This window comes from Cygnus atratus, chromosome 5 (genome assembly GCF_013377495.2).
Source record: "Cygnus atratus isolate AKBS03 ecotype Queensland, Australia chromosome 5, CAtr_DNAZoo_HiC_assembly, whole genome shotgun sequence".
Classification (NCBI taxonomy): Eukaryota; Metazoa; Chordata; class Aves; order Anseriformes; family Anatidae; genus Cygnus; species Cygnus atratus.
In genome coordinates, this window is record NC_066366.1 from 30,146,826 (window position 1) to 30,166,011 (window position 19,186).

The 19,186-nt window shown below is 45.4% G+C and overlaps 1 protein-coding gene across 1 annotated transcript in view; it reads left to right on the forward strand.

Moving 5' to 3' along the window:
- RGS6 (regulator of G protein signaling 6) overlaps nt 1-19,186 on the forward strand; it is a 238,022-nt gene that overhangs the window by 210,682 nt on the left and 8,154 nt on the right. The window contains exons 13-15 of the mRNA XM_035539120.2: nt 2,359-2,469; nt 5,768-5,893; nt 13,034-13,220. Of these exons, the coding sequence (XP_035395013.2) occupies nt 2,359-2,469; nt 5,768-5,893; nt 13,034-13,220 (424 nt within the window). The remainder of the gene's footprint in view (nt 1-2,358; nt 2,470-5,767; nt 5,894-13,033; nt 13,221-19,186) is intronic.

Below are 19,186 nucleotides of genomic sequence, written 5' to 3' on the forward strand. Positions count from 1 at the left end.
GAAAGGGCTTAGGGCTCTTTATGCAGTGGCTGTGGGTGGCAGTGATGCTGGAGGGTCCCAGGCTGTAGTGTTGCAGGGCTTGGCATGAGAAGCAGCAGGGAGGGCAGCCTGGAGATGGATGGTCAAGGAGCAGGAGGGAAGGGATGGGAATGGGCTGATGGGTCAAGAGGCTCAGCAGTGGTGGGGATGGGTGTGGGAGAATGAGTTCAGACGGCCTAAGTTGATCTGTTGCCTGAAATGAAACCTGTGTGGCCTGAAAGCTGCATGTAAAACATTGAATGCACACTCCATGAGCAGATCTGTTGAATAAGGAGGTGCTGTTACTAGTAAGGCACTTTTCAGGCTGGGCCCAGCTTTTGGGCCAGAGGCATCCCTCACCTGCTCCAGGCACCTGGGAAACAGTTTATCTTTCTTCCACATCCTTTCTCCCCACTTGGGAGACCTGGATGCTGTCAGTTGTAGGATTTGGCAATGAGATTTGACAACTCTTGAGCAAAACTGTGAATAAATTCTACCTACTATTTTCCTTGACTGCATCAGGTAGTGTTGATGCAATCCCAGTACACGAGACATTATAGAAATGGCTGGGGAAAACCTGAGCATCTTCCTACCGGAAGTAATCTCAGCTCTCTAGTTGAAAATCTGTCACAAATCCGTGTTAACTCTCATAGTTTCCCAAAATTATTGTGAGGGCTCAGCAGGGCCCCCTGATTGCGAGGCTGTCAGGTTCCCCGTGCAAGCTCTGCACCCTTCAGCGAACTCTTAACCACCATCTCTTCTGCCAGAATTACATTGCAGCACCTGAAAGGCCAAAAGTCCAGGTTTGCATTTTGGCAGAAATGCTTTCCCGTAGGATTCCCACTGTAGCCTCGTTTAGACAAGGAGACAATGATTCAGCTGCTGTCATTATACTGAATCAGCAAAATGTGTTCAGCAAATCCTCCCTTGTTTCATTTAATGTAGCTTTTTTTTCCCCTTTTATTTTTGCTGGTACTTTTCTTAGCACCTCTGATGTTGCCTGTGTATTTTATTAGGAGCAATTCAAAATTTCACAGCAGATACCTCCTGACTGATCCTTTTTGTTGTGTTTTTTTTTTTTTTTTAAACCAACCCTCTCTCTCATTGATGTGTCAGGAATTGCTGCTCTCTGAAATTGGACGCTGCTCTCTCCTCCAACCCTTGACCCACAGCAGTCATGAAATGTAATTAATGAAATGAGATGAGACAGCCCTGAGTGCCCTGAGGGGCAATGGGAACCTGCTGTGGTTACAAAAGTGTATGATTTTAATGCCTCATGATACGAGCTAGGACAAACAAAAAGAAGTAATTACTGCAGAGCAGGTCAGGGAAACTTTCTGCCTTTTGTGGCCCTTTGTTTCACAGGGTCTTTTCGTGCTCTTGCCTTTTTGAGATGTGGAAGACCAGAGGTAAAGTGACCATGGACAATCACAGTGAAAGTAGATTAGTTGTTCAGTATGGTGAGACTCAATTAACTTATTTAATTAGTTGTCAGACAGAGACAGAAAAATGAAAAAGTGCGTCGGAGTATTTCACATGTAGACAAGGACAAATTTCTTTTGATTCTTTCATGTATGCCATCTACCTTTTGTAAAATTGCCCCCAGGTCCCAACCCCAGTGGAATGCCTGAGTCGCCTGTGCAAGCACAGCCTTTTTCCCAGGAAGCTCTTAGGATTAGAGCCTGTATTTCTTATTTAACTAGGCACGAAGCAAACCTAGTGTAAATGCTAGGTGGTTTTCCAATATCTATATAATTTACTACATGTTTAAATTAATTATTGCAAACTACCATTGAAGTATATTGCAATAGAGCTTTTATGCTAAATAGTATAACAACATGACAAAACAACCTATAGGCTGAAGATCTGACACTCAGGACTGTGATCCTTCACAGGTGTATGTGTATTCTTACCTACAGTGCGTGACACTGTTTTGTTGAGTTATTCACAATGCATAAATTTAAGTGGGTGCAGAAGTCTTTGCAAAAAAACAAAAGGGCAAGAGGCAGTAGCAGCATGCAACAAATGAAGAGCAGGACACATTCTTCGTAGTCACGTTGCTCCCTGCACAAAGTCCTAACATATCAATTCAGTTGCTGCCACATCAGGCTTCTTGTCAGCATCTTGACGGAGCCAAGCTTGAGGAAAATGCTGTAGTGAAATGGTGGGTGAAATCCTTGCATGCACCCTCCTTGGGAAAAGGGAATCCTGTGGGTGCTGAGAAACTGAATGATCCAAACAAGGGAAAAAAAAAACACACAAAAAAAGGGAAAAAAATCTATAGCTCTGATATGTGACTGAGTATTCAGGCACTGATTTTTATTTTTTTCAATATGTCAGTTTAATAGCCTACACAGAGCAGTATGTGGAATATGACCCCTTTATAACTCCTGCTGAGCCTTCCAATCCCTGGATAAGTGATGATGCAGCCTTGTGGGACATTGAAATGAGGTAAGAATTGGCAGTTTTATGTAATATTAAAGTTGTCTTGCAACTTTATTTGTATGCTCTTCCCACAGGATAGGAAGTTGGACATCTGTAACTTCACCAGATACTCACATAGCTCAAGTTTAAACAGAAGCTTATACTCTATTACTTCTTCAATGGATTATATAGCCCTTCCGCTTCCATGTGACTTGGTGTGCGTTACTCTGTAAGTCAGGTAATGGGTATTCTCATACCCATCAAGGACATGCAGGGACTCAACCCTGAGAGCCCACAGATATACAATACTGCTCAGAGATACTTGTTCCAGCACACCTCCTGGGACCCTTGAGAGCCAGCTGTCAGGTCCTCTCCCAGTCCTGGGACCCCATGCAAGACGCCACTGGCAGGACAGGATGGGTTGGAGTAGAGGCCCTACCCACTGCACAGAGGTAGGTTAGGCACAGGAGCCAGATCAGTGCAGCTCACACATAATGTATGAGACTTGGCAGGTCAGAACGGTAATAGATTTGACAAAGTGAGTTTGGACCTCACCTCACCTTAGTGAACAAACTGGCTTGTCTCTGTTATGGTGTGTAGTGTAGGAGATGAAAAGGAGGAGGAAAGAGTGTAAGACCTCCAATGCCTTGCACCTCAGAGAGTTTCTCCGAAAAACAAAACATCCACAGTGCTGTGATTTAGATCACCTTTTGCTCATGCGATGCTGTTGCAAGAGAAACCCAGCCAGCCAGCATCTCTGCCTCTTGCCATCAGTAGCTATCTGCAGCCCTTGTAGCAGGACTGGAATTGTCCCATCTGCTTCTATGTCTAGCAGCTATATGACAGCAGACTTGGATGAAACCTAAGGTTTGTCAAAGCCTAACTAATCTATTGGGTTAGTGTGGGTAAGGTCTACCTGTTTCTGTGTCCAGCAGCATGCAAGAGAACAGCGTACGTGAAAAGCACTACCTGGTTTCCTTTGATTCAGGATAGTGCTTGCTTATGGCTTCTTTGGCCTTTAGCATAAGCCTGAAGCAAGATGAGCTCTGGGTGTGTAGCAAGATGCTATGATTCACCATGCTCCCTATCACCTTTGCTGCTCACTCGCGCATCCTTTGGCTGGCTACTGCAAGTGCTCAGCAGCTTCTCCTGCTGTTGAGCTGCCATTGTTGAACTGAACTGGGAGCTCCTTTTAGCAAATCTTTGAAAATACCAAATCTAATTCTCTCTGTACTTGAATAATAATGTAAATTTTAAGATGCTGATAGCCTAAGGGACCAATTCATAGTGAATCAATGTTCCCGGAAAAGGGCAAGTTATTTCTCTGTGTAAAACCCATGTGATCTGGGATGTGAAAGGTGTTGTCACCTGCTTCTCTGAAGGTCACAGAAGTTGGTAATCAGTTCCCTAATTTATGCCTCCTTTCACATAAAAGGAAATCCAAAATATTGAATTTTAGTCAGTTTCTCTCATTTTCTCCATCCTCCCTAGCAGGGTTAGAAACAGATACAACTCGAGCAAAATACTTCTCTGGAGGAACCCTACCTACAAGGTAATCCAGGCATCCATTACTTCTGGGTCTTTTGAGGTAGCCAGAAATCCCAGAAAATATTTTTGTGTCCCTGAGGAATACAATTTACCAGGTGTCATGACCTTTGTGGGACTATAAAGTAGATGCTTGGCTTCTGCTATGATTTCAGAGTTAAGGAAGATGATTCTCCTGCTGATGAAAAGAGAAAATATATTGTTGAGAGACAGGAGAACAAACATCTCTATATTTCTATTTTATTTCCTATTGTAAGAGACCTCCATGCATCTGCATCTAGTTACAACTTGCATGAATAATTAAATGGTCCCCAGGAGCTGTGGTAGCCCTTGTGCTGCCTGCAAGGCTGTTTCCTTAGTGAGGAGGGCAGAGCCCTCGTTCAGGAGCACAAAACCCCTCTCCCTTCTGATGGCAAAGGCAGCTTCTGAGCAGGGAGAGCTCTGTGCCACTGCAGTTTATCCTTCGTGGCACTGGGGAAATGCCTTGGAAAGCCTTCGGATTTAGACAGCACTTTGGCCTTTTCAGTTTGTGCAGTGGCAAGCAGAGCAGCTGCTGATCCATCCCTGTGTTCAGCAGGAAATTCCCTGGACTCGGCTGGTGCGTAGCTGTGCAGCAGCGCGGCTCTCGTGTCCCCATGTCCAGGCTGGCTCATGCAGGAGAGGAGGAGTCAGCCCCGGCGCTCTGTGCCTCGAGTGAGAACGTGCCCATCAATGTTGCTTAGTCTTTATACCGAGAGGAAATCAAAGTGGGCATTTTATTTACCCCTGTGGCTTATTTGTCTTCAGCACAGATCGCCACCGTCCCTTAAGGCTCCAGGATTAGGAATCACTGTGGACATGACAAGACATGCAGTTTAATAGATACATACTGTTTACAATGGCTCCACTGTCACAAATGTGAGCAGCTGAGCTGTGTTTTAATGGTTGTCTCATAGTATGACGCCATCATACCAGAAGCTTTCAAACACTTTGTGAATCCAGATTGCACTCTGATGCAGACTGTCTTGTAGGATCCTCATTGTGATTCCCAGGCACTGCCTCTCCCCATAGGCATCTCTGCAACATGTCTGGCAGTCCAAACAACAGCTTATGTAAGTGGGGTTGTATTAAGAAATAATGTAGCAGAAAGGTTGTGAGTCATTTTGGGTGCCTCCACATCTCAGTGTCCCAGCTGAGACACAAAATGGTGTCTGATTATCATGGAGGGGAGGACAGGGGTGGTTTTTAGTCTTGGAGACTCAGGCATCCAAAAATCAGAGGCACTCAAAAATAAAAGACCACAAACCAGTAATCATTTTTAGAACTCTTGTCCTCTCTGCTTCTTAGTGAAACTGCTTTTTTAATGCAAATGTGCAACTGAAAATCTGAAGCCAGTTCCAAGTGACCAGCCAGTGCTGTGTGGGGCACAAGGAGATGCTCTGGAGCTCGCCAATGGCCCAGAGAGCACTGCTGGCAAATTTCTGCTTCGACATAGAAGAAATTGTTCTTTATGTGAAACGTACAGAAAATGTCACTGAAAATAATATCATTCACTGTCTCTCTCGTTTTGCCGTATAAGCAGCACCCAGATAATACAATTGCATTAACCATGACCTTTATAGCTTCTTTTTGTATGTTATTTGCTAACTTGTATTTCTACAAAATCTTGAGGAAAAAGCCACCACCATCTCCTTGTCTGATAATCTTCTTCCCTTTGCTGCTTAGCAGAAACAGCAGCAGCTGCTTGGACAGCAGGCAGAAATGCACATTCCATCTGTTTTTCCCTTCTCTCTACAAACAGCAAAGAACCTAGTCAGCAGCGTGTGAAAAGATGGGGTTTCTCCATGGATGAGGTGCTGAAGGACCCAGTAGGACGAGACCAGTTCCTTCGCTTCCTGGAATCAGAATTCAGCTCAGAAAACCTCAGGTGAAACCTTTTCTAACTTAAACTAAACAAATGGGGCTAATCATAATGTCTTGCGTGGATGAAATGCTAGAAGATGCAGCCCCTCCATCCTTGTCGGTAACACTGTTTTAAACCCAATATCTGGCCTTAGCATATAGCTCTAAAATACAGTCCCACTGAAGAATTAATAACTAAAACTATTGGAAGCACCAACAGCACACTTTGTTCTGGTGTAGCAGAGTATGCATGTCTCTTTAGTCCTTCCAGATGCAAAACTAGGTGCTAAACTCACACCTAACCTGTGCCTTAGGATTCACCAGTGAACCCCGTGTAACACAGAACTAACACAGTAAGGCATTTTCCCTTACTGATGCCAGGTATCTTCTCATGTTGACTGAAAAAGAGAGGTCCAGCTAGATACCCCCTATAGATCCCTAGATAAACCCACAGCCCTACCTACGTACAGCCACCTGGCTGGTGGTTGGCACGGGGCAGGCTGCAGCCACTGACCTGTGCTGAGGGCTGAGGGTTTGAGTTGGTGGTATGGTGTCAGTGTGTCTTGTGCATGTGGGATCCTTACCATTTCCCCTTAACTGAAGTACAGCAGGCCAGAGGCACTTCATAGATGTCTGCAGTGGTCTTCACCTGAACTTTGTTAGTCTGGGAGACAGGGAAGGGCCCAGTAGCAATGTCATTTGAGTGCCCTAGATACTGCAGTGTCCAGTAAAAAACACTATTTTACACAGCCTGAGTTGAATCACTGAGGCCATGTTGTGGTGCTCTGGTGCCATCTGTGCACACGGATGGGGAGAGGGCGCAGTGAGGGCCCAGTTCCATTCCAGTAGGCCCGGTGCTCGTTGGCAAACACAGCCAGAGCACTCCCAGTTCCACTTAGCGGAATCAGAATCATGCTCAGGCAATGGAGGAAATCTGCTATCAGCTAAACATGCAGTCAGTCGGGTTTTGTGTCTTTGCTGTAATGAGAAGGTTTGATGCTGTTCTCACTTTACACACCAGCTAAGAACTTGAATGAACAGGCTTTCAGTTTATGTTTTGTTTAACTTCTTTCACTTCAACAATCATATGCATTAGGAAAGCATGTGAACAATTGCCATTTTATTGCAGTCTGCTAGCCTGTGAGATCTGAAAGTGAAATTCCCCAGAAAGTGACTTTAAATGACATTGGAACTGACTGTCATATTTATCCTATTTGCTTGCCCAGGGAGAAATACGGAAAGCATGCCAGTCACAAAACAATGAAAAATCAATGCACTTTAATGTTTGTCATTTTTAAAAACCCAAAAGTTACTTTGAAGGTAAACAAGGGAGTGTTACGAAATTACATAAATGAACTTGACATTGTGTTGCTGAACAGGTACTGAACTTGCATATACTTACTGCACTTATGTACAGAGGTGCTCATTTGCAATTAAATCATAGTGATGAAGTGCAAAATTAAGATACTGTATTGAAATTCTCCTCAAATGTTTTTTCTGAAATATATGTGTGGTTGCACTAATGAAATCTATCAGGTTTTACCACTGGCGGGTGTCCCCCAGGCTCATCCTACTCAAACAAATGGAGAAATTTTCATTATTACAAAGTAAGCGTTTGCCTTTTGCGGTCAATCAGAGCTGTTCCTCCTGCAGATGTGCATTCTTTTTGGTTATGAGAAAGCTTGTAGCAATGGGAGGCTGCAAATTAGTGGGCTGTGATAAAGAGGTTAAATCCCACATCCTTTTTGGAAGATTCTGGTATCATTATTAGTTAATATGGTACCATTACAATCATTCTTATGGTATCATTATCATGGTGTTGGCTAATGTGGTGTCATTATGACCTAATACGGGATCAGTATTAGCAAACCTGCTTAGGGCTGTAAATAATAATTAACAGGACGTAAAGGCACAAGTAGTCATAAAGTAAACTGGAGTCGGATGGATTGTTAACAGTGTTGAGAAGCAAAAGGTGGCTCCCTAAGGCCCAGGTGTGGCAGAGAGAGCTCCTGAATTCCTATTAAGAGTGTGTAGTAGAAAGGAAAATAACTGCTGGATGCTTAAACATGCAAGTAAGGTTTAAGTTATGCCCAACAGCAAGGCTGGGATCTATCTCACCTGAGTAGTCAGCTTGGAAGCATATGTCTTCTTCTACACCATCCACTACCAAGTCTCCTTCTTGAGTGAGAGAAGAGAAGCTGAAGAGATGTCAGTGAATTACCAGGGAAAGATTTGTTTAATCTTAAAGTGGAAACAAAATGATAAGCAACTAAATTCCACTGTAAAGCACTCATCTTTCTCCACCATCTATAAGCCTGAGACTAATCGAAATGAAAATGTCTGTATGGCAGGCATCTGTAGTTAAGGGCGATGCATCCCACCCAAACTCTTGGAAGCTGTAAGGAACTTTCTGAGGGCGCATTTTCAGAGGGCATATTTTCTTGCTGGAAAATTTACTTTTGGACCTTCCTCCCAGTAACTATCCAGAAATATGGGAATTGGCACAGTGGCAACATACTATTTCTTGGGAATGTCAGGAGGATCTTCATTAATGTTGGCAGCAGTCCTGTAGGCCAGTGTGCTATCCTCAAGACAGATCTGTGGAAGTGGTTGCTGGAAAACTTAGAAATTCCTGGTAGTGCTAGAAAAAAGATTTCATGAAGTATGCAACTGAGAGTGTCTTGAATGAGTTCAGTGGTGTAGCAAAGGGACCAAATTTTGCTTTTATTCCCAGTGGCGCAAGTCCAAAATCACAGCCTTAATTGTGGTGGGGTATTTCCATATCTTCCTAGCCAAGAAAAATTGGTCCTGGTAGGGGTCTCGAGAGAGACACTGCCTGAGATAGCAGCAGACTCGACTCAGTGACCTCCCAGGTCTCCTTCCAGCTGTGTTTCTGTGTTCTAATAAACTTGCAGGATCATGTCCACCAGTCTCCTGGGCTTGGCTGAGCCCTGCAACTTACTTAGTTACTGGCTGTCCATTATTTATGTGAGAGCAGGAAAGTCAGGCAGTTGGATATTTTATGTTCTGTTTTTATTTTAACTCTTTTTCTTGCTCTCTTCTCTGTCTCTATTTCCATCTTTCATCTACAATGTGTTTTGCCTCTGTTGATTTTTGAAGTACCCAAACTATAGCAAAGAAAATGCCAAGCTTCAATTAAAAAAAAAAAAAAGCCAACAGAGAGTTCTATACATTTTTTATGACCTGGAAATCTCCTGAGACACCTTGAGATATAGCTGAGATGTTCATCTAACTGGTGGATTGATTTTTTCCAGCTTCAAAGAGTGTCAGCAGGAAAGAGAAAGCTAGGTGGGAATATGGGACATGCTAATTTTACCCAAAGGGAAAGGAGACTGCACACCTGTTTATAGGCCCAAACAGAGAACACATGGTCCTTTATAGGATGTACTACGGAGCCTGCAATATAGCAGCGCAGGCGGTTTGCATGTTATTGTGAACATATGTTGCACATGGAGTTAGCTGGGAAAAAATTTTGTCTGCAGAAAGCGTTTATATCTTATATGACACCTAATGGCTGAAACTTGTTGCCAGATTTTTTTTTCTTTAGTTTTCATCAGGAAATGAAATTTTGAGACACTGAGGAAAGAAGACCTAGGAAGAAAAAAAAAAAAAAAAAAAAAGAAACCCAAGCCTTCTCCAAACCTTCTCCAAACCCAAACCGGTTATGCAGAGTTTGTAACCGCTCCGAAAGCCATCCCAAGCGCTCGCTGTAGGGTGAGTTCAGGTGGGCTGCGCTCGCTGCCTACACCCGCTGCCGGTGGTGCCCGGGGAGCGGAGCCTCGGTCCCCGCCGGCCGCCAGGCGGCACGGGCGCTCCACGGCCGAGGGGAAGCATCCACGGCGCGAGCAGCTTTCCCGCTGCTTTGCCCTGGGAAATCGCACATAACTCGGCTGGGAGGCAGGAGTGAGGTGGCCGCATCTCTCCGCGCCGGCTGTCGCTCGTGAGCGTTTGCTTCTTGTGCGCCGCGCAGTTTCATTCCCGTCTTGGCAGGCATCCCGAAGTGTGAGAGCCGTGTCCTCACCCAGAAAACAAAAAGGCAGCAGTACGAGGAGCTTGCTGTTTGGAAGTGGGGTGCACAGCCTCACTAGGAGGAGGGGGAGGCAGCTGGGCAGCAGGCAGCTTGCTCTCCTTCGCCCCGGCTCTGCAGTCTGCTTGGACATGCTGCAGCAGCGAGGGCCCAAGGCTCTGCTGGCTACTAGCACACAGCCTCACTACCTACCCCCAGCGTTGATGAGGACAGGTCTCAGCCACCCTACACTCACCATGCTGAGGATCTGGCCATCAAGCTATACAAGGGTGTTAGCGCCTCCCCTGTCTGAACCTCCTGTTGATTTGTGCTTATTACCTACCTACATTCCACCCCCCCAGCCGTGCAGTTAAAATGATGGTTTTTCTCTTACTGAAGTGAAGTGAGAACAAGGTTGTGAAACGTGAGAGATGTGAGACAGGCTACTGAGGCAAGGAGAGGGGAGTTTGGTCACATTTCAAACTCTGCCAGTCACTCAGTGACTTTGCTGTCAAACCAGGGGTGTCACATCCCACCCCAGGATGGGGTCACAACACTGTCCTAATGTTGACAGTCTCTCCTCAGTCTCCAGAGTCATCGATATTTTGTGTCTTATCGGGTTTTAAAATTCGTTTTTGTTTTGCACCATACCTCAGGAGCAGCCCCGGTGCTTCCCCAGCAGTCTTTTTGCCAAGGGCCATCTGCAAACTGCCCACAGTGATGGAGCACCCCTGCAGCACCCCACGGAGAGGCAGAGCAGGCAGGAGGTTCAGGAGCTCTCTGAGCCTTAAGGAGGCTGCATGGGATAAAGCACCATCACAGGAAATCTCCTGCAAGTGACAGCAGCTTAATTACATGCTGGATGAGGCTAGAATGCTTTGTGCCTCTGACAATGGTTTGGAATGCCGTATTGTCAGCCTTCTCCAGCTCTAATGTGCTGCTGTGTAAAGGGCAGAGAGCCTGGGATCAATGCTGCCTTCCCTTCGGCGCACACAGCTCCATGCTGGTCCTGCTCTCCCCAGGACACCTGCGGGGAGGATGCGGGCAGGCATCTCCCTCCTCCCCTGCACGAGGTGACTGCTGCAGATCGGCCCCGGCCACCTCCCAGGGGAAAGGGGGAGCCAGTGCAAACTGCTCATGAGCGTGGGGCTGGGCTTGTGCTCCAAGATTTGCAGGACTGACTAAGGGAGTGCGTTTGCACTTTGAACACACATTCCAGGACAGCTGTTGGTGTGTCTGCATCCTTCCCGGGCAGAAATACCCACTGCTCCCTTGAAAATGCTCTAGAAATCTCATAGGAGCTCAGCTTATGCATGGGGTTTGGGGTGGTTTCTCCTGGCAGAGAATTTGCCTGGGAGTCGTGGCTGCGGGGCTGGGTACCCCTCTTTGATGTTCCTTGATTTCCAGATACCAGCTCTAGTGAACAGCTTTGAAATTTTTACCGAGACAAAACTCCCCTTTGCCTTGAAGAGGCCATCCAGCCTTGGGCACGAATTCACAATTGCTTGCAGTAGGAAGAGCTCGTTCTTGTTAGCGTCAGGTTGGTTTGGTTGGGTGGTTTTCAGATTGAGCCAAGTGGTTATTAAAATGGATGGTGCTCCTGTGCTGGCAAGCTGTCACCTTGCGGCGCGCCCACTTCTGCAAGCATGCTTTGCCTGCCCGCCTCCCAGGCTCCCGGGGCAGAAGATACACCAGCAGAAAATTTTCTGTCTAGCCAAGTGTTTGTCTGAAGTGTCCCAGCTACTCTGGGTTGATTAACATCTTTCTTCTCCATGCCTTTTCTGTGTTCGCTTGTTACCCTCACATCTGAAATTGAATGGTAAAATATTTGTAATGGAAAGACAGCTGCATACGGTGTCAGATTTTCACTGTGAGTGCCACTCTTTCAGTGAGCATGTGATAGCTGGGGGTGTCATCATGTTCAAATAATAAGGTATAGCAAGGCAGGACATCACATGCTCCAGGGATGGATTAAGTACCTTGCCTGGGTGACAGAGAGGGACAGCAGTGACGGGAGAGTGCACAGGACAGGGCTGGTCTGACAGCAGCAGGGGTGCGGGTATCGCGAGCATCCTTGCCCCCACCACACAGCTGCTTCGCAGGGCAGGAGCAGGGGATGGGCAAGGAGGACTCAGCCTGGCCTTGCATGCAGTATTCATGTCATCAGTTGTTGTGTTTTTTTTTTCCCCCAAAACAGGCACTTTCTATGTATAGCAGGTATGGGACGAGGCTAAACACATACCCGTGTTTCTGTGGCAGTTACACAGAGCACCAGGAAACCCTACCGGCAGCTGACCAGGGGACCAAAGCAGCACAGGAGCCACCAGGCTGCTGGTTCCTTTGTCTGTCCTCATTGCCAGTAAGGTTTTGCTTCAGAAGAGGCAGTCTTGTCCTCCTACCAGCACTTGCCTCAGTGATAGCAAGGCTGGCACCATTATATAATTCGGGATGGGAAATTAGGCTTTTATTTCAAGGTTCAGCTGGTTTATTTAGTTGTCTCCCCTAATGACAAGTGGGGGACACGAATTTTCAAGGTTGTACAACTCTTTCCAATGCCCTGAACAAGCAGCAACCTTAGCTCTTCTTACAGAGCACAATGGCATGGGCATAACTGGTTTCTGTTTTCATCTCTTCCCATGGCATCCATCTGAATGCTGGTCAGTTTACAAGTCTCAAACAAAACAAAAGATTTCTCTAAGTGCCAGTGCTACTTCACCCTGGAAATGATATGAATATTAAGTTTGTTCTGCCTTTTGCATCCCTGCCAGACAACAGATCCTGCAGGCAGAAATTACCAGCAGATTGCAGCGGGGCGGTAGGAGGCAGAGCCCACTCCAGCTGCATGAGCTCCGGAGGTTTCCTGTTTGTGTGCCTAATGTCACACTTCTGCAGGAATGGTTTGAATAAGAAATGTATCACTTCTTAAAGTCACTTTTCTGATCTTAGCCACATTATAATGGTTTGGTGTAAAGTCTATCACACCTTCCCCTGAAATCATGCTAAAGGGAGAGTCTCCTGTGAATTCAGCTAGATACTGGGTTAGGCTTTGTCATTTGGGGCTCTGCCCAGGCTTATCCACAGTCTTACCTGTATCTCTCTTTTTTTCTTCTCTCCACTTTCAATTTTTGTCCATTACAGGTTTTGGTTGGCTGTCCAAGATCTCAAAAAACAACCTCTACAGGATGTGACCACCAGAGTGGAGGAAATCTGGCAAGAGTTCCTAGCTCCTGGGGCCCAGAGTGCTATCAACCTGGATTCCCACAGCTATGAGAAAACAAGCCAAAATGTCAAAGACCCAGGGAGATACACATATGAAGACGCACAGGTTTGGTTTTGATTGTACAGAACTACTGCTAATAAAACTCTCAGTTTTACCGTGATATTCCACTATCACTTGTCACTGCTCACTTGTAAGAAAAAGGAAAGGCACAGTTGGAAGTGACTTTGAGGATATCTGTTCAAGCTGGGCAAATGATATTTTCTTTGAATCTATCAGTTATAACAGGCTAATGCTCCTCTGGGAACAAATGTTTGAAAATTTACAAGTCTGCAAGGAGCAGTGAGCTGGAGCCATATCTCAAAGAAAGCAAAGATGAAAGAGTGCTATAAAGTTCAGTTGGGCTTTCTACTCCCTGTCACAACAGTCTGTCATATTTACAGAATGGCTGACATCATATAAAAATGCTGATTAATACTCTTGTTATATCATTTATTCCTTTATAACTAATTATATCTCCCTAGCCAAACCCCTAATGCAGCATCTCACTCCAACACAACTAGAAACTTGTCTAGCAGACAATGCCTTAGAATAATGATAGGACAGTAAGCAATGCAGTGAGCTTAATCCTTCCCTCCTAAGGGCCCTAGATTTATCAGGGAAATTTTACAGATAAACTGTATACAGAAAATGCCTTTAGGAAAATAGATAATCTATGAAAAACTGCTACAAGCCAGGATAAAGCTGCATAACCTTCTGAAAAAGTGAAAATGTCATTTTATAAAGGCTAAAAAAGGAAAAAGGAAGAAGGGATCATTTGGCAAATATTACTGGGGACACAATTATAAGATATTCTCCTTAAAATATTTTTTATCAAAAGCATGTAGTAAAACCAACAACAAATGAAAAGAATCCTTGTTCTTACATTTTCTTTAAATTTTCACTCAAAGGCAGTTCTTCAAAATACTCCACTAACAAAATATTTCCGTCTCAGGGGAGATGTTGAGGACCATTTGTACAAGGTTAGGTAATGAATTTTTCAAACCAGCAACAAATACTATATTTTCCTGAATGCAATCCTGTTCCTTGGGGCCCATGTAGAGGGAATGTACGCAAAGTCTCAAGGCAATCCCCTGTGAATATCAGGCAACGTAAATGTTCTTTTTAAAGCTGAGAAACACGGGAGTATAAAGACATTCTGGCTAAGATGTTGTGGGGTTTTGATTTTGTTTTTGTTTTCGCTTTGCTGTTGTAGTGAACTAGAACTGCAAATTTACATTACGTGAAAAAAAATGGTAAAATGCAGACTAAAGAAGATAGGTGAATAATGGGGGAATTGATCAAATAGATAAGTAGAAGTACTGAGAATAAGATGGACGTTTAGACAATGAGTATTTAATCAGAAGAAAACACTGAGGATTTAGGCTTGAACCTATCTGTTCACAATGTAATTGCCGTTCAAAGGGGAGTTGATGAAATCACGCCAGAGCTCTTGCAGTTTGACTGCAATTTTAGCTCCTTGGGTTAATTTTATTTCAGAGGATTTTTATGCTGACTGATGTCTTCAACTCATCTCTTTGGGTTCATGGAAACAAATACAAAGCAAAGATAGACCTTCAGGCCCAGCTGTGATTGTCTCGCAGACAGTGTCTGCCGTGATAGGATAGCTGGTGAACGTGGAAGGTAAGCCTGGTTCACCTGCTTGTGCATCACAGTGGACTCTTGTAGCTCCACAAAGGTCAAGCAAGGTGTTTCTGATTACTTGACTGGATATCTAAGGCTAACAAAAGCAGAGACAAAACAGACTTTTTTTGTTCAGCCTGGAGAAGAGGAGGCTCAGGGGCGACCTTATCACTCTCTACAGGTACCTTAAAGGAGGCTGTAGGGAGGTGGGGGTTGGTCTGTTCTCCCACGTGCCTGGTGACAGGACGAGGGCGAATGGGCTAAAGTTGTGCCAGGGGAAGTTTAGGTTGGATATTAGGAAGAAATTCTTTACTGAAAGGGTTGTTAGGCATTGGAATGGGCTGCCCAGGGAAGTAGTTCAGTCACCATCCCTGGAGGTCTTTAAAAGACATTTAGATGTAGAGCTTAGTGATATGGTTTAGTGGAGGACTTGTTAGTGTTAGGTCAGAGGTTGGACTTGGTGATCTTGGAGGTCTCTTCCAACCTAGATGATTCTGTGATTCTGTGAAATTTCCTAGTGCACATCTTCTTCATGGCAGCCCACGTAGGACCTCTTGAGTCTCTCAGGTGTCCTCCTGGGTCACCCCACCGCCTCAAGGACTCTGCTTTCTCACGAGTCTGCAGCTGGTGGTAGCCCAGCTGCCTTATCTCGGCACGCTGGCACCAGGAGCCCATGAGAGCTCGCACACATCCCACATTCCTAGGGATTCAACCAGACACAACCAGTCAAAACAACCCTCTGCGGGAGGGAAAATATGAGTGTTGTCCCTGTCCTGGGTAGCTTTAGCAAAAAGAGGAAAACAACACAAATGTCCTTGTGAATAAAGGACAAGAAAAAATTAGTTTACTGAACAGCACATTCCTTAAATGCCTGCAACTCTGAGACACTAAGACTAAGAGGAAAGAAAAGGGTTGGCTTTTCCTGAGAAAGGAAATTGCAGCTCCTGCAGTGGAAAAATAGGACAAAGTGATGTTGCACCATAGCCCTTACGCTGACCTGGGAGACCCACAAAACGCCAGTCGTATATAAAAAGGTTTGAGAATGAACACACTGGGAAGGGGAATGTGCAGCAGAGCACGGTATTCTTCAGGCTAGTGACTGCCTTATAGCTCTGAGTTGAAAGCAAAGCATCATCTGTTATCACGTGTTTAACAGTCTACAAGGATGGGCTGCTTTGCACAGCCTTGGCTCCCAGCCCCAGAGAGCTCTCCCAGATGCTGTACATTCATGAAGGCCAACAAAGAAGGCAGTAGAGATAAATCTGGTAAGACAACCTGAAGGAAACGGGGAGGAAGGGGGCTCCTGACAAACACGCCTCTCTCTTGAAATCTCTTCATCCTAAGGCCGCGTAAGCTCTGAAGGCAAATGGTCTTCATAGTCAAAAAAAAAAAAAAAAAAAAAAAGTGACACTGAAAATCACAGCAGCATGCATTTTGCCATTTCCCCATCTCAGGGTACGAGATTTGCCCTGTTCTGTGTCCCTTGCTGCTGCTGTGCTCTGCAGCCCTGCACTGCTCTGCTTGCCCAGAGCCACTTTCTCCTGCTGGCCTCGCCACCCCTGTGCCCCATCGAGCTGTGCCAGCCCCCCCAGCCACCCAGCCCCACACGCACCCCTCATCCTCCAGCAGCACAGCTCCTGCGGCTGGCTTTGCCAGCTACCTTCACCTGCGGCACCTTCTGTCGTTTTGGTGCTGGGCACCTCCAGAGGAGAGCCTAGTAATTGAGCTGATTATTTTCTGCTCTTAAACAACTGTCCACTGAGTAAAATATTATGATTATCAAACCATTTTCACTTGGGAGTGAAGCAGCTTTTAATACATGGGGCACCATCGGGAAAGGTCAGTTCAATTAAACAGTGAACTACTTAGCAGGACTGGAGCTCCCCAGGGAGTTATCAGCATCACTGTACAACCCATGTGGGGACCTGCAATATGAAGCAGGCACAGCCAGCTTTGGAAAGTAAACAAGCTCCGCTCCATCCAAATAGCCTCTTTTGGCTGATGGAGCTGCTGACAGACCAACTAATTCATCTTTAACATGGGAAACTAGAGCTGTACGATGATTACAGCTTATCTGTACCACATATTAATTTTTTAACAGTTTTTCCTCCCCTCCTCCCCTCTCCTGAAATGTCTTTCTGCTTTTAGAAAGTCTTTAATCCCTGCCTCAGTCCCATCAGTCCTGTAGACCTTGGTACTGTGAGCTAGTATTGTAGGGATGTATCGTGTTGCCCAATATTGATGTTTGCTTGTAGGGGCATCACAGCCAGGCATACTAGAATAAGGTAAGCCATGTAGTCATCTTTGCAATTATTTTTCGGCTTGCTTTGTTTATTTTTCTTCTTTAATAAATGAAATAAAGTTTTAGATTGATGTTCCTTTACCTGAAGTAATCAGCTATGTTTTCTGTGAAGATGATTCAGGGAAATTCAGTTCTAATCCAGGCTCAGTTAGGGATTTTGACTGTACTGTTCATATCCTTGGCTAATTCCAGAGCAGATTTAGACCATAATGCCAAATTCTGAGCTGCTCAAACCAGAAATTTACCTGGCCCAGATCTGGGCCCAGTTTGTGCTCTCAGCATCCCCAGGTGGTGGTCTGGTTGTCCTGGGCTGTAACAGGTCGATGAACCCTTGCAGGATTTGTCAGCAGCCAGTCCTCAGGTTTCATTCTGGTCTTATCAAGACACTGTGAGTGTTGACGTGAGGTGACAGAACACTTGAATTTAAAAACGAACTCCAAGTGAGAGCAAGGATTTCCTGGAAGTGGAATGTCATTTTCTAAGAAGGCAAAATGAGGGGTGGTGACCTTTCTTCCACCGACTTAGTATTTTTTCAAGCATGTACAGGATGTAAAAGCAAGCATATAGAGCAGCACATACATGGTGCCTACTCACTGAGCATACAGAACTCCTTTTGTAGGTCTTGAGCAAACTCAAAGCATGGAAAGAAAACATGAAAATAATCATTTATTGTGTGCGTCTTTATCACCTTTTGTGTATAACTTGGGGAAACATCAGTGGTATTTTCTTGAGGTTTCACCTAGTCACTCCGGTTACCTGCATGTCTGTAAAGGAAGGTGTCTCAGGAAGGAAAACTGAGGTAGCACCAAGCAGCTCTGGTGAGCAGTAAGGCAGCCAGGAGGGAATGTGGGGCAGACCCAGGTATCCTGCCTTGAAGGGTGTCTGGAGTCCAGCTGAGCAAGTGCTGCCCAGCGACCTGGTGTTTGTGCTGTGGGGAACTGAAGGGGCTGCAGCAGGGTGTGCAAAAAGCTGCAATGCGGTCAGGTGTCCTGGCTGAGGGACAGGGCCTGGCCACACGGGCTATTCTGTGCCTCCCCATGAGCTGATAGCTTTGCATGGTGCTCATTCATGTGTCCCAGTAGGATGACTTTCACGTGAGTCTTGCACTTGGTTGTGCTACCATGCACTAGTCCTCTGCTCTGGAGAGCAGACTGCTTGTGGCTTAATTTGGCCTTTTGCCCCTCCTCTGTGCTATCTTAAGATTGTGAGTCCCAGGGCTTGGTGTGTGCTTGGGGCTGAGGCCTCAGCAGCCAGTGTGTCACTGTTGCTGTCCGTTTGTCACACGTACAAACAAAATGCAAGTTCTTTTCCGTGTGGATTTCCCAGAACAACCTGCAACAAAACCAAACCTGAAACGAAGAGCCCCACAAGTACACCCATAAGAGCAATTAGGTTCCTGCAACAAAAATAGGAAAACGATTGTGGAGTGTTATGCTGGTGTGCCTGATGCTGCACAAAGCAGGAAATAAAAGACTCAAAGCAGAGGTCAATATAGGAGCAGGTATTCAGTGTTCCTACTTTACTGAGACTTTCCTAAACATACATACACACCATGCATAAGAAAGTACCTCTTTTATCCTTTCCTTTCATTTTCATTTGTGCTTTAGTGGTCATGTGGTATGAAAAAAAATGTCCTAACATGCAGCCTTTGTCAGACATCTCCTAACACCAAAGATTACCTTTAAATGGATGCCATGGGAAAGCCTCTAGCTCACTTAAAATTGTATTCAGTACTCAGACTCTGGTTCTCTGGGACCCCTGTGCCATTAATGTGCACTGTGCTTCTGGACTGCAAGAAATGACCATTTCTTGCAGAGCAAGGGAATTTCCTGCTCGTGTTAGAGCCAGGAAGTAGCCGACACTATTCTGCTTCTCTCAGGCAGTGAGCAAAATGCTTGCAAATGCATCCATCTCCACCAGTGAAGCGGCAAGTCCCGTTAGTGTGCACAATGGGTGAGAAGTCCTACAGATAGCTCAGTTCCACACCTGCCAAACCCATGTGCTGCAGGAACACCGCGGTCTCTAATTTTTCTAAAGCTTGTTATCTCTTGAAGTGTTCGTCCTTCTAATTAAAAAAAAAAAAAAAAAA